General features: G+C 51.3%; 1 protein-coding gene across 1 annotated transcript in view; it reads right to left on the bottom strand.

The window, feature by feature from the left end:
• The window catches only part of Arhgef10 (Rho guanine nucleotide exchange factor 10), a 91,460-nt gene that overhangs the window by 5,819 nt on the left and 71,170 nt on the right, over nucleotides 1–14,471 (bottom strand). Inside the window, 2 exon segments of the mRNA XM_052751763.1 lie at nucleotides 4,837–5,011; nucleotides 12,349–12,491. Coding sequence (XP_052607723.1) covers nucleotides 4,837–5,011; nucleotides 12,349–12,491 — 318 coding nt within the window.

Raw genomic sequence — 14,471 nt, 5'->3', positions numbered from 1 at the left:
GTAATTAGTAGTAGTAATAATAGTAACAATAAAAGTGAGTAACAAAGAGACAGCAGGTGAGTCCCAGATGCTACTATTTCCTGTTTTTTATTCAGGAACTGAGGAGAAACTTGTCCCAGGAACTGGTTGTTTGCTGTTTTCAAATGCTCACCTCACCTGCTGTCCAGGTCAGTCCCAGTCAGCAGGAGAGAGAGGATGCCCAAGCTCCAGCTGTGTGTGTGCCTGCGTGGAGTCCCCGAGTCACACATTTCCAGAAGTGCAGTTTAACTCGCCAGCCCCCTTATGACTAGGCCCAGGCCAATTGTAAGACTCACACTGTTTTTGTTTTTTTTTTTAATAAAAAACATGACACTTTTATTTGGCCCCATCACTTCTGGAAGCTGTATCCGCTTGGCAGGGACACAGGGGGTAAATGTGTCCCACCCTGCTCTGCCTGCTTTGAGTATTGAGGACAAGACAGGAAACACCTGTGTGGTGACACCGAGGCTGCTGAGGGGCCTTCCCAAGCTGCAGCCACACCTTCTGTGCCTCTGTTCTCAGAGTCCAACGCTTGTTCTAACAAATGAGCCCCAGGCACGACCCAAGGTCTAGTGCTGGGCGGCCCTGTGCTCAGTGTGGTTTCATTAGGAGCCTATGTTAAATGGCCTCAGAACTGAATTCCACATGCAAGGGGATGTTGACTTGCTAAGAATGGATTCATATGTTCCACAGGGTGGTCTTAGGTCTGATCAAGTTCTGATGATTCCAGTATCTTTTCTCTTCCAAATTTTGTTCTTTTTTTGACTCGGTGTGTCTCTGTCTACAGGATCTACTTGGACTTTATAACTCCCAACAATGGCATGAAAGGACTCTTGCCCATGCTGCTTCACACACACACCTACATGTGCACTTACTGTAGTACAAACAGCAGGTCACCCAGGTTATACACAAGACAGTGGTGCGTACTGCTATGAAACACTGGCTTGATTCTCTAAACCACAGCGTGTGCTGGAGAGCAGAGCAGCCCACACGGCACCGTTCTGGGATGGCAGGAACTACTGTTGGTCACAACAGACAGAACCACTCAGATCTTACTGCAGCAGAGCTCTGCTCTGAGTTACGCTTCCTCAGTGACCAGGCTGTGGGACAGTACCACATCACCAGTGGAAGAACGCAGTGGTGGGGTGTGTGTGTGTGTGTGTGTGTGTGTGTGTGTGTGTGTGTGTGTGTGCAAGCCTGACAAGCCTCCCAGCGGTAGAGTGGAAGCTACTTAACATACAGCACAGGATGCTGAAGAGCGCAGTCCAACTTCAGGTTTTCCGGTCCACTCTGGTCTGACGGCCCTGTCTGCTCCACCCATACATGAATAAGGAGCAGATTGATGAGACTGATGACCTGCACAGACCTAGATCAAGATCTATGACAGAGGGTACCATAGCCTGTGTCCAAGGTGGCTTGCATCCGCCCAACTTTCACAGCTGTGACCAACTATCCGACACCCGCAACTTAAAAGCAGGACTGACTGTGGGTCCCGGCTTCAGTCCACAGCTCCAGTGCCTTTACACCTGTGGCAGGCCAGTGTGCCAGGCGGATGTGGCGAGGAAAGCTGCTCACCTCATGACAGTCGCGAAGGCCGTGTGTACAGAGGGGGATATCTGTGCAAGGCATCCCCCCAGCAACACACCTCCTCTCACTAGACCCCATTTTCTAGTTTCCACTACCTCTCAAAACCATCAAAGTATGAATCATAACTGGATTAGGCCCGAGCCCTCATGAGCCATCCTTTAAAAAGCCTTTAACTCCTGAGCTGTCAGGAGGCATTGTTAGATTCAAACTGTTAACACAGTGGAGAGACTCTGATAAACCCTCTAGCCTGAGGGAGGAGAGGTGGTGAGGTGGGCAGGGCAGGCCTCTGGAGAATGGCCCATACCCCACAATCCCGTGAATCTGGTAGTGCTGAGGGGTCGGGCTCTGCAGAGAAGGGTGGGACAAGCCAGTCTTTGGCCAACTGGAAACAGTGCAGAAGGCTGAAGGGGGGCAGCACCAACTACAGGGCCCGGAAAGAAACTCAACGGTACCGTGCCAGTGGCTCAGCTGCAGAGCACTGCACACCCAAGCTGAGTGGTCCAGAAGCGTTTTCTTTTTTTTTTGAGACAGGGTTTCTCTGTGTAGCTTTGCGCCTTTTCCTGGAGCTCACTTGGTAGCCTAGGCTGGCCTCGAACTCACAGAGATCCGCCTGGCTCTGCCTCCCGAGTGCTGGGATTAAAGGCGTGCACCACCACCGCCCGGCCAGAAGCGTTTTCTAACCAGAACTGACTGGCTGCCTTCCCGGGAGGCAGGGACGCGCACTGGTCAGTAAGGCAGAGGAGAGGACGTGGGCAATTGTGCATGGTTGGCATGCACCCTGCTTGCCTGAGTCTGTATCAAGTGCTGCCAGTGGATCTGCTCCGAAGCCAAGCAAGCACATCCCACTTTCTCCACAGCAGGAGGACAATGAGAGGCCAGGGGAGAGCAGCGCACAGTTCACTTTTAAAATGAGGTGGACACGGAGGGCATGGGAAACACTAATACTGGAGGGTCAGCGAGGGAGAGCCCCGGAGCCACCTCACTGTTCACTTGGTGTTCCTGCTGGTTGGTTTCACTGTATCATGGACAAGGATTATTTTCACAAAATCCCAACACACACACTGCACTCACTGGTGGGCCCCTCCTCTCCCCAGTCTCTGACAGAAACTGCAGGGGAATGAACACAAGGCAGAACAGGGCCCCTGTGGCAGGGGCTGTGGCCAGACAGCATTCCTGTGGTTGGTTCTCAGGATTCCAGGAACCATGGCAACCACAGCTGCTTCCCTGGAGGCCACAGGGTACCGGGTCAGGGATCTGGGCCCCAGAAGCCTTTATCACAGAACAATCTAACTCCTGTCGCTTTCCATGTCAATAGAGGGTGCAGGGCATTCTCTGGCCAGATGCAAGCATGTGTTGGCAGCTGCTGTGTCAGACTTGGTTTCTGTCTAAGGGACAATAGATTCCAATAGCAAACACCTGTCCAGGTGGATATTACTTAAAACAGGTCCCCAGCAACATGCTTTGGGCACCATCCTGATGCTAAATCATTTTTATTTTCTAAAAATAATGTGTATTACAAAAACTTTTATTTTCCTAACTAAATAAAACGCCTATTAATATCTTAAAAGAAAAAAAAAAAAGGTTGGCAGTCAATCCCATAGAAAAAACAGCTGTCAGCATCCCTAGATGCCTGTGTCCTGGAGGTCTCAGAATCTTCTCAACTGCCATCTTTTCTTGCCTCTACCTCCTCATTATTCCTCATGTCACAAGATAGGTGCATACCCTTTCTGCACTGTGACCCCTAAACTATAGTGCTTTCCCAAGGCATCAGAAATGCTAACTGTGATGGACTGTATGAGTCAGTATTCTCATACATTCTCATCTTTGTAGGTGATAAGATTAGCAGCAGGTGGGACCCGAGGGAGGAGACAGGATTAGGTTGGGAGACAGGGCAGCGTGAGGGTTGGGTCTCATGATGGACTCAGCAACCTTACAGCAGGGATCAGAGCCGATGCTCTCTCTGTCTTGTGTGGACATGGTGTGAAGGTGCTGTACATGAACAAACTGATGCTCTCTGCCTTGTGTGAACACAGTGTGAAGGTGCTGTATATGAACAAGCTGATGCTCTCTCTACTTTGTGTGAACACAGTGTGAAGATGCTGGACATGAACAAGGAAGTAGAGCCTATCAAGACCTCACACCTTGATCTTGAACCTCTACCTTCCAGACGGGGGAACAGGTGATGCCATCAGAGGCCTCAGCTTGTGGCCAGGACAGGGGCCAGCAGCCTTCCCTCAGAGCCTCCTGTTCCCCACAGACACCTCCCCACCACAATTCACCAGACAAATAGACAAACCCACCCAGACTCCCCCATCCACAACACACCAAACACACACACACACACACACACACACACACACACACACACACACACACACACACACGGCATCTGGTCTGAGTGTGATGTACAAATAATATCAGTCATATAACTCACTGCTGCTTGAACAGAGCACCACACAGGCCCTCAGAGAACATCTCCTGACTACTAATGCACATGATGTGAACACTGTCCAACAGGGACATTGGCCTACAGTGACTGGATTACCTGTGGTCCACATGTGAACACTGTCCAACAGGGTCATCGGCCTACAGTGACTGGCTTACCTGCGGTCCACATGTGAACACTGTCTTAACACAGCACATCTGCTAACAGGAGACCAGCTCACCTCACCACCCATTGCTTACTTTCTAACTTCAGCCCATTCCTGTGCTCTCCACTTCCACCTTTCCCTCATACTCTCCCTGCAGTCTGTTAGGCAGGACCCTATGGACAAAGGGTGGGCAGGACCCATTCCAGCCTCTCCCTGCAGGATGATCCTCCCCAGATCCACCCTGGCATGGTCTCTTCTCCTCCCTGTTCAAAGTCTTCAGCGATTTCCTGCTGGCAACAGGTACATTCGGGACCATGAAGTTACCTTGTCTTGCCTCTGGCATCCCCATCCAGTCCATTATGGCCATCAGCACAGCCTTCATCATATTCACAGAGAGGCTGCATAACTGTGCATACAAGCTACACGGTTATACGCACTGCCCACACACGGACTCACGCCAGGTACCACACACGGTGGCTGTGCAGCTACAGATGCGGGGCATGTGTGAATACCCAGGGTCCGTGGACCACACTGGCTACATGTGCACCGGCAGCTGCAGTCTCGGCTGCTCCTTGAACCTCTGCTGCCTTCCACCCCTCCTTCTGAGGCACCCGGCTGCACGCCACACAAGGGAGAGTACCTGGCAACATGCTATGCACTGGGGCGTCGATGTTGACATCCTGCAGGTGCTTCAGGGTCTCGGTGTGGAAGAGGCGGAGGGTGGACCCGGAGGTGAAGGCAATCCAAATGCCAACGCCAGCCACAGCCATGTGGGAGATGATCATCCCTTCCTCTTGGTGGGCCTCCAGCTGGTTCTGGGGTGGGCGGGGAGAGGAAACGGGGTTACACAGGGTGTGAGGGGTTCAGCCAGAGCCTACAACAGTGCTGTGGCAAAGCCACCGCACGATGGGGGCTAGGCTGAGTCACTCCTGAGTATCTGGGGTCCAGCTGGAGCTCAAACCCATGACTGTAACAACATCCATTTCCGATTCACAGTGCTCTTGTGGAGTTTCCCTGAGCAGGTAAAAGCGCTTCAGGGAACACAGTGCTACGTTCCACTGACCCCGGCACGTCTACGAGCTGAGAAGACAACCCCAACCCATGAAAGGGGCTGAGGAGGGGATGGCTGCTGATCCTGGGTCCCAAGGAGGCAGAGTCTGCTGGGCAGCCTGGCAAGAGGGTGGTGGGAAGCACAGCCGGGGGAATGAGGAGGAAGCTAGCCCTTCTCCTACAGTCTAGGACAAGACATAACACCGTCACAGGGCCACCTCTCCCGAGGCCTGCCTGAAGCAGGCGGTCCTGTGGAATCCCATTCCCCCACCGACACCCTAAACAGCACCACACTGCACAAGGCCTGACTGGCAACAGACAGCTACGTGGCCATCTTGAGACCAGATGGGGTGTGGTGGCCAAAGCCAAGTCGGGGTACAGGGTAGCAAGACCCGAGGAAGTCAGGAAATTCACACTAAATATCAATCTTGCATAGTGCTCTTAATTTGAACAACTTAAATACCCCCCTGGGGGAGGGGAGCAGACATAGATCTGTGTCCTAGGAGAACAAGGGGGAAGGCACATGACCCCTGTCACAGAGACATAGTACCCCACACCCTCACAGATGCTCCCAGAAGGGCTGGTCTGAGCTACACCCTGCATTCACTGGATCTCATTTCAGTGGAAGATTCCAGGGTAGGAGCGGCTCTGCTTGTACGTGGCTGGCAGAGTCCAGGTTAGGAGGTGTATGGGAACGTCTCCTGACCTTGTCTCCTTGGCCTGGTTTTCAGGCTGCTGGCTGCGGGCAGACACAAACTAGATTGATTTTTTGGATATTGATCTTGTACCCTCTGACCTTGCTGAATGTTGTGTTGTTTTGTTTCAGTCTGCTAGTGTCGTTCCAGATTCCTTAGGGATTCTGTACCGGAGGACTATCTCTTAGCAAATTCACGTCCTCCTTCTAACCCAACACCCACCCAATCCACCCCCAGCATCTCTGGCAATAACAGCCAACTGTGTGTGGGCAGAAGAGGAGGAGGTGGGAAACTGTGTACACCTCATGATCTCGTTTACACAGTTGCTATTCCAACACCCATCTTCCTCTCTGTGCCCTGACACCCTAGCACTGGCCTGGTCCCTAGGCTTCTCTGTGGGCTCATACTGAGCACAATGTCTGATATTCACTGGATGGCCCCGGGGACAGGTCTTCCTCGATGCCTTCACACTGAGAACAGAGCATGTGGCTGGTGCTGCCACCCCCATGGGGCTGTGCTTTACCCTGGAGCTCAGGCTGCATACTGGGATACTTCCTGGAATGCTGAAGAAAGCTGATGGCGGCCAGGTCTATCCCCTAAAGTCTCAGTACTGGCATGGTCTTTAAGATTCTGAGATGCACACATGCGCGCACACACACACACACACACACACACACACACACACACACACACACACACGCGCACGCACACACACACACACCCTATATAGTCAGGCGTCACTGGAGGAAGAATGAACAGATACGTCTACTTCCCATGTAACTCTGTCCATAACACATACTGTAGACTGCTGTGATTTAGCTCAGACCACAAAGAAACAGGGACCTTTCACGTGGAGCATGTGATCCAGATATGAGGAATCAATGTCACCAGCCCAGGATCCTGCAACTGCTCTGTTCTTGAGACAGCCAGCTGGGGGTACCCTGGGCATGATCCAGTGCCAGGGACTAGAGAAAGGAGTGGCTTTGAGTACGGACAAGCAAGGCACATGGGGTCAGGGGAGGGTCAGACTGTTCTGTGTACTGTTCTCATGGACCAGCGAAGGTTACAGCTGCCTAGCTGCCCTGGTCTCTGGAAACTGGCATCAACTTCCTCATAGCAGCCAGACTGCCAAGCCTCGGGTGGAGGACGAGGCAGGACACTTTGCCTTGCAGGACCTGGTTTCTGTAAGTGCTGAAGGAGTCCTCCCTTCCTGCTGTTTGCCTAGTGCTCATGTTGCCTGCAGGGAAAATGACTCCGCGCATTTGGGGCACAAGTCTTGATCACTACTGCCCCTCACGTGAGTTCAAGGCAGAGCGGCAACTGCCCCTGGAAACCTGTGGCAGCTGAGTGACAGGACCTCCAAAGAGGCTTGGAAAAGCAGAACGAGAAACCACGGCACGTGAGGACACAGCACTGGGGGACTAAATAACAAGGCTCCTCCTTCCTGTCCACGTCGTCACAAAGCCTACCCAACCTTCCCTGGAAGCCTGCGTGGCCTCAGCTCCGGGGTCACCAATTCCCAGCAACTTCCTCAATGTGACTTGCAGTCTGCAGCACTTGAAGGGCTGGAAGTACTGTCTCAGAAGAAAAAACCCATTTCATAACATCTGTTCTGTATCTAAGGTCCCTCGGTGCTCAATGTCACGTGGCAAGTGTGACATTCAATAGGGAAATGCACAAGTCTGCTATAGGGCATGAGGTCAAAGGTGCTAGCTCCAGCAGACCTGGCTATTCCCATCTCCACCCATAGACCAGGAAGCTGGGGGGCAGTCCAGACCTCTTCAGCACCCCTGGAATCTATATACTGAGGTGAAAAATCTAGGCTCCTGTTAATGTGGGGGTTTCCTGGCGCTGTCAACCTGTTATATCCCCTCACCCCTCACCCCATTGGCCCACGCTTCACCCAGCCTGAGAACCACAGTTCCTCCAGGAGTCCCATCTCCCTCTGACAATCCCCTGGGGTTTTCTTTCTCATGTCTTCCAGGTGAACTCTTAAGATTGATGTGGGAGGGCCCAGCCCATTGTGGGGCCATCCTTGAGCTGGTGGTCCTGGGTTCTATACAAAAGCAGTCTGAGCAAACCCTGAGGATTAAGTCAGTAAGAAACACCCCTTCATGGTCTCTACATCAACTCCTGCCTCCAGGTTCCTGCCCTGTTTGAGTTCCTGTCCTGACTTCCTTCAATGATGAACAGCCATATGCAAGTATAAGCCAAATAAACCCTCTCCTCCCCAACTTGCTTTTTGGTCATGGTGTTTTGTCACAGCAACAGAAACCCTAGGACAGATCTGTTCCTCCAAAACTGTTTCTGAGCACGTCTCAGAGGGATGCCAAGATGCATGTGTGGAGCCCTGGTCTGCACGGCTGTGCTAATTATCATAAGGAAGAGCATGGTTGGAGACCACTGTGATGTTGCTGTATCGCTGTCCTGGCTGTTCGTTCCATCTGTCCCGTTATCCCCCTTTCCTTCCGACTATCTGAGTTAGTCAAAAGCACTATATATGGTAGAAACTCGAGAGCAAGGAAAGCAGTCTTTAGAATTAAGCAGTTCCAGGAGGGAAGCAATAACCGTGCCCCATGGCTCTAAGAGAAAATGCTGTGAAGTTAGCATCTACCAGAACCCTAGAGAAGTCAGCCTGTTCCTAAATGTCAGATTGCTTTGGGCCTCTATTAGGTGTTGAGGCTCGAGTTTTAAACACACACACACACACACACACACACACGCACGCACGCACGCACGCACGCACGCACGCACACACACGCACGCTCACACGCATATAGAGACACAGAAATACAATGTGGAGAATACAGCTCTTCCACTAGGTGACAATCAGCACTAGGAACTCCCCTCATGCTTTGCAGGAGGCCCAGGGGTCATCTGGCAGGTGTTCTGCCCAGACCTGCCAGATTCTAGACCCCAAACACAGGACACCCTGGCCCGTGAGCATTCCCGCCCAGCCCTGCAGCAGCTGCGAAGATGCCTCAGCTCCAGAACCTCCTTCCTAGCAGCTCCTGGTGCTCTTACTTTCCTGGTGCTCTCCACCCTGTGCAGGGAGGCAGCCCCCTCCAGCAGGAGCACCCCCAGTCCAGCTGGGTGAACACAGGTTGAGTTCCTGGGCTGCACCCACATCTCAGCTGTGGCTGCCCACAAAACAGGAACAGCATGAATCTCACTTTCCCAGAAAAGCAGGTTTTGCTTCTCTCTATAAATGTGTTTAGTTATTTTTAGGCTAAAAACTGCACAGAGGGGACCAGCACTTGGCTCTGGATGCTCTACTCTTTGAGCCTTGGAGATCTCCAGCACTGAGCCTCTCTGGAGCACAGAGGCACAATAAAGCCGAGGGGAAACACTGCCTTATCTTGGAAGCCCTCTGGGGAGGGCTGCCAGCACCCCTGGCATTTCTGCTTTTAGTTTATGAACAACGTAGATGATGATGATCATGCCATTTGGGGAAAAAAAATCTTAGGACAGTGTCATATGTCTCAGTATAAAAACAACAGACAGCTAACAACACATTACTCTGGCTTGTGTATGTTCCTTTTAGCAAGATTTCATCCTGATGAAAAATGGTGACTTCGGCTCCAATGGGCTGCGCTGGATACGGGCACTTCCCTTCACCAACCAAGCAGCCCTGACCTAGGGGCCCCGGAGAGTTGGGCTGTGGGTGGGCCTGTGCGACTTCGGCTACAGAATCAGCAAGGTGACATTTGATAGTCAGCAAGACTGCCCTGTGGAGCACATCTACATAGGGTTTGGGACTTTCTCGGAACATTATTCACAAGATGACGTCACTGGTACCTACAAGGGCTGCAACAAAATTTTAGGAAGTTGCCACGGCACCTGTGACTTGGTAGGGAGGGCTCTGTGCTTGAAGGGAAAGTTCTTACCACAACAGTGACTCACAGGTGGATATAAAAGTAACCAAAGTGACCATGAAACTATGGGGGGAAATGTCATCTATGTCTCCTTCTGCCTCTCCTGTGGCCAGCTGGCAGGCTGGGTCTTGGGAACACAGTGGAGTCACCTCACAAAAGAATCAGGAAAACAGATGCTGGTGCAGTGGTACACTCCTGTCACCCCAGCGCTCAGGCTGAGGTAGCAGGATCCTCAGTTCAGGGACAGCCTGGGTCTGCCCAGGAAACAGTGCTGGCTCCATCTCTGCCCCGGGTAGAAACCTCCTGGTTCTAATTGAGCCTCACCTCCTGACCCTGAAACTGCCCTTGGGAGTCTGCAGGCCTGAGACAGCATCCGCACTGATGAGTTCAATGTCACAGTCAGGGGACACTACATTACAGCTCTGGAGGCGGGAGCGTGGCTAGGTAGTGGAGTGCAAAGCATGCATGGGGTCCTTGATTCCATTCCCAGCACCACAACCACCCTGAGTTCTCTGCACCTGGAGCTTAAGTTCCACTCTCTCCCTGAGGTGACAGATCAAGCCACCAACGAATGTCCTGAAATAGATGTCTGAACAGTGTCTGAAAACATGACATGTGAACTCTTAGCAAAATGCCTGAGGCCCTGCTATGGTGAGCTGGCCAACTCCACCAGAGATGACCCAAAAATGTTTTCTGAAGCTATGATGGTGGCAGTTTGATTTGCAGATTTCTGAACAGCCGTTCCAACATGTCAGATTAAATAAGCCACACCCCAGAGGAAAAAACCTAATACCTCTTGTGTGACACTTAAAGAAAATTTTTGTGAAGATTGGTTTGTTGCTGTGGTTTTTTGTTTTGTGTTGTTTTTTGAGACAGTGTTTCTCTGTGTAGCCCTGGATGTCCTGGAACTCACACTGTAGAGCACGCTGGCCTCTCAGAGTTCTGCCTGACTCTGCCTCCCAAGTGCTGGGATTAAAGGTGTGCACCACCACCGCCCAGCAATATGATTCATTTTTAATGGCTAAAGAAAAAAAAAAAAAAAAAAACAGTGTCCATGTGACCTGAGCTTACACAGGGAAGGGCAGGGTGAGAGACAGTAAAAGACAGATGGGTGACTGGGCACGAGCAGTCTGTCCAGTAAGCAGTGTAAGCTATGGCTAGAAAATGCCAACGGCACAATGACGAATATACAGATTATATAGCTGTGAGCTGCAACATATACGCAGCAGATGTGACCACAGGCAGTCGATGCAGCATTACGTTGCAGGTGTGGTTTGTGAATGACATGCGTCCTCACTGCCTGCGCGCATTGCTTTCACACCGCATAGCATGCCTGTGCTTGACCAGCTGCCCCTGCGGAGGTTTGTTTGGGGTTCCTCCGACTACCTTTCCTTTGACGAACTGAAAAGCAGAGTCTAAGAGATGGGAGGTTACCACAGAGGGGAAGAGGAGTAAACCAGAGAAGGACAGGGGGTGTTTAGAGAGGGAACGGCTGTGTTCAGGGCTGCAATGGACACGTGTCACTGCACATCTGTATCTCCAAAGTAACAGCACTGACATGTCAATTCAGGCCTGCTGATGCAAACAAACATGGCACACATATAGGCGCCGAGGGCAAGGAAGGGGAGTGCATGGAGGGTGTGCTGAAGGGGGAGGGGTGGGGGGGAGGGGGCAGAGAGCCGCTGCAATCTGAACTTCCTGCTCAATCTTTCCAAGAATCTAAAGTTTACACACATAACAGAACCTCGCTGTGTAAGCCACGCTGCCATCACCGAGGCCCCGGGCGGTGCGACTGTGCATTTCCTTTCCTGTCCGTTGCCTCTCAGGCCCTCTGATCGCTCTCTACTGGGCTGGTTGTCTCTCTCTCCATGTCTAGGAAGACCTTGCTGTACACCTAGCATGTTAATTATAGGTCAAATGTACAGGAAATATTTCCCCAAATCTGAACATGAATATGTTGGTGTATGTGTACTAAGTATTACGTGTGAAAAGTGATGATGCTAAGTCACAATTTCTTTCCCTACTGTAGCAACTTCTAGTGTCTGGGGTCTTGGGAGAGGAATCCTCCACAGCACAGTGATTCGCACACTAATCCTGCTTTTCACCCTGTGAGTCTATGATTTCCCCTTTGTTAAAGTTCCCACACAGAGGTTTTTTGATTTAGGAAGCCTGGACTGGTTTCCTGCATCCCAGGAATGATCCCCCGGCCTACTGATGAGAAATAACACTTCAGTCAAGAGCTGATGTTCCATGTATCCCTGAGGGCTGTTTATAGTGAATGTATTTTTAAAGCAATGATTCCACTACTTAGCAGGTAAACACATAGCATCCATGCCCCGGAGAAGAGGTTAGGAAATAGCTGAATTTTCTAGTTAATTGTATCTTTCTAAGCAAAGCCCATAATCGTTTCCTCTCACACGCAGCCCCAGAATGCACCACCCGTTCCTGCCACCCACACTGCAGAATGCCTGTGCTGCTGGGACACACCCTGTCCACAGCATGCGGCAGCAGGGTGTGCTTGACAGCACTCACCTCTATAGTGTGCGTCTCCAGGCTGGCCATGAACACCTGCCCTCCCGAGGCTGCCCACAGCGCGCCTTCCACCAGGAGAAGGCTTTTGACAGGCAGGACGCCCAATTTGATCACTTGCTGGGGTTCCGAGTTCCAGGATCCATCTTAAAAGAAAACATTTTTAGTGCCTCTTGAGCTCAGTAACTAAGCATGGGGACAGAGAAACAGGACCACACCTCCCCGCAAAAAACACAAACCAAGTACCAACTGTGATCACAGTGCTTGTTGTATTCAACATGGGGAGTTCAGGGGCCCTGGAACCAGCCCTGGTTCACAGAGCCTGTGGCATGTGGAAGACACAGAGGACAGCAGGCAGGATGGGACCATGTCTCTAGGCACATTCCTTGCTTTCTATAAATTAAGTATCAGTTTCTTTATCTGTAAGATGGGGGCAGTACTGTCATAAGCCTCGAAGCGTCTTTCAAGAACTAATAATGAGATGTTTACATAAAAGCTCATTGCAGGGCCTGTCACGTGGTTCCTCAGATCCTGCTGCAATACAGTGGTGATGTGTGACATGACTCAGTCGTCAGGAGGACTGCACCATTTTCAAAACATTCTGTGATGCATACAGCATCTTGAGGAGAGCCTGTCCTTACTGAGGGTGAAGAGACCAAAGAGAAGCCAAAGGTCCTCCCTGCCTTTCTAATGTCTCCCTCCCTTTCCTGAACCCCTGGAAGCCACAAATGTATTTTAGTTGGAAAAAGTTCCAGAGATCTGGGATGAGTTCTGCCATGACTTAAATGAAGTATGAACCAATAGCGTAGTGACTGTAAAGACTGAACGCAAGATTTAATGCAAATTTTAAAGTGACTGATGTGACTATCCTGTAAGTATTTAACTCCTCACTCATCGAGCCCCAGGATTCCGATGGTAATGACATCATCAGTGTGACTTCCCTGCTGTGTGAGTTCTCTTAGCTCCGAGGAAACAAGGTCTCAGCTTCTTCTCTCTCCTGACCAGTAGCGCTGAGCCTCTGAGTACAAATTCCATGAGCAAAGGGGGCTGAACGGGGCTGTTGGACAGAGGCAATGGGCAAGCTACGCCACGGTGGTGTGCTCCCTGCCATGGTGCTCCTTTAGTGGGAATTCTGTTCACAACAGTGTTGCGGGACGGCTTTGCACCCCAGTGGCCCAGCCTACCTTTCATGCAACAGGTGCAATTGTTCTAAACATGGTTAGGTGCATGTGTGTGCATTCATGCATGCATGCACACAAAAATGCAGGTGTGTATACAGCCACATGCATACACTTTTCCCTCACCTGCCCTAACATTCATATAAACAGCCATCCCATGTGGTACTCACAGCCCTTCACAGCCCTGTAGCCTGTAGACACAGTTTCCTCTGAGGTTCACAGGCTCCGAAGGGCATGGCATGGTATGAGAATAAAGACCTCTGAAGTGAGACAGAGCTCTGCCCACAGGCTGCCAGAGTACTGTGATGCTGCTGACTGACGGTATGGTTCCTTTGAAACAGGAACTCCAAGATCAAAGGAGGGATAACCCACTTTTAGGTTAAGGTTGGACTTCCAACAATCGGCCTCTGTTTTCTGGCCACCTAAGCAAGCTCTCTTCTCCTTAGATACTGTATCCTTGTCTCCCTGGGAGGGTCATGTGCACCCTCCCTGCTGAAAGTGTGTGAATCTGGGCCAACTCTTGAGACGACTTCTTCCTGGCAGCTCACCTGCACCACAGCCAGACTTCATGCACGAGCTAACAATGCTGATGACCCCAAGTCTTCGCAACCTGAAACATTCCCATCAAGTCCCAGGTTTCCAAGACCCACTCCAAAGCAACCACCCCTCTGTCTGGGAAGGGCACAGTCTCCACTCTACCACCCAGGCCTGGCCACATGTGCAGGCAGTGTAACACAGAGCAGGAAGGCTGCAGATGGTGGGCCTCTGGAGACACCGTGTGCTGTGATGCATACTGTATAGTGCAGCACAGAGCTGGGCTGGCCAAGCCCAGGGACGCACAGCGAAGAAGGTTAGACCCTCAAGTGATTAACACCCAAGAAGGAAGAAAAACAGACAGCCAAGGGAAAGGAGCAAAGATAACCCCCTGGAAATCTAAAAGAAAGGGCA

This window comes from Peromyscus californicus, unplaced genomic scaffold, assembly GCF_007827085.1.
Source record: "Peromyscus californicus insignis strain IS unplaced genomic scaffold, ASM782708v3 Scaffold_23__1_contigs__length_62951481, whole genome shotgun sequence".
Lineage (NCBI taxonomy): Eukaryota > Metazoa > Chordata > Mammalia > Rodentia > Cricetidae > Peromyscus > Peromyscus californicus.
The sequence above is the reverse complement of the archived record's forward strand: the minus strand, read 5'-3'. Positions and strand labels throughout refer to the sequence as shown.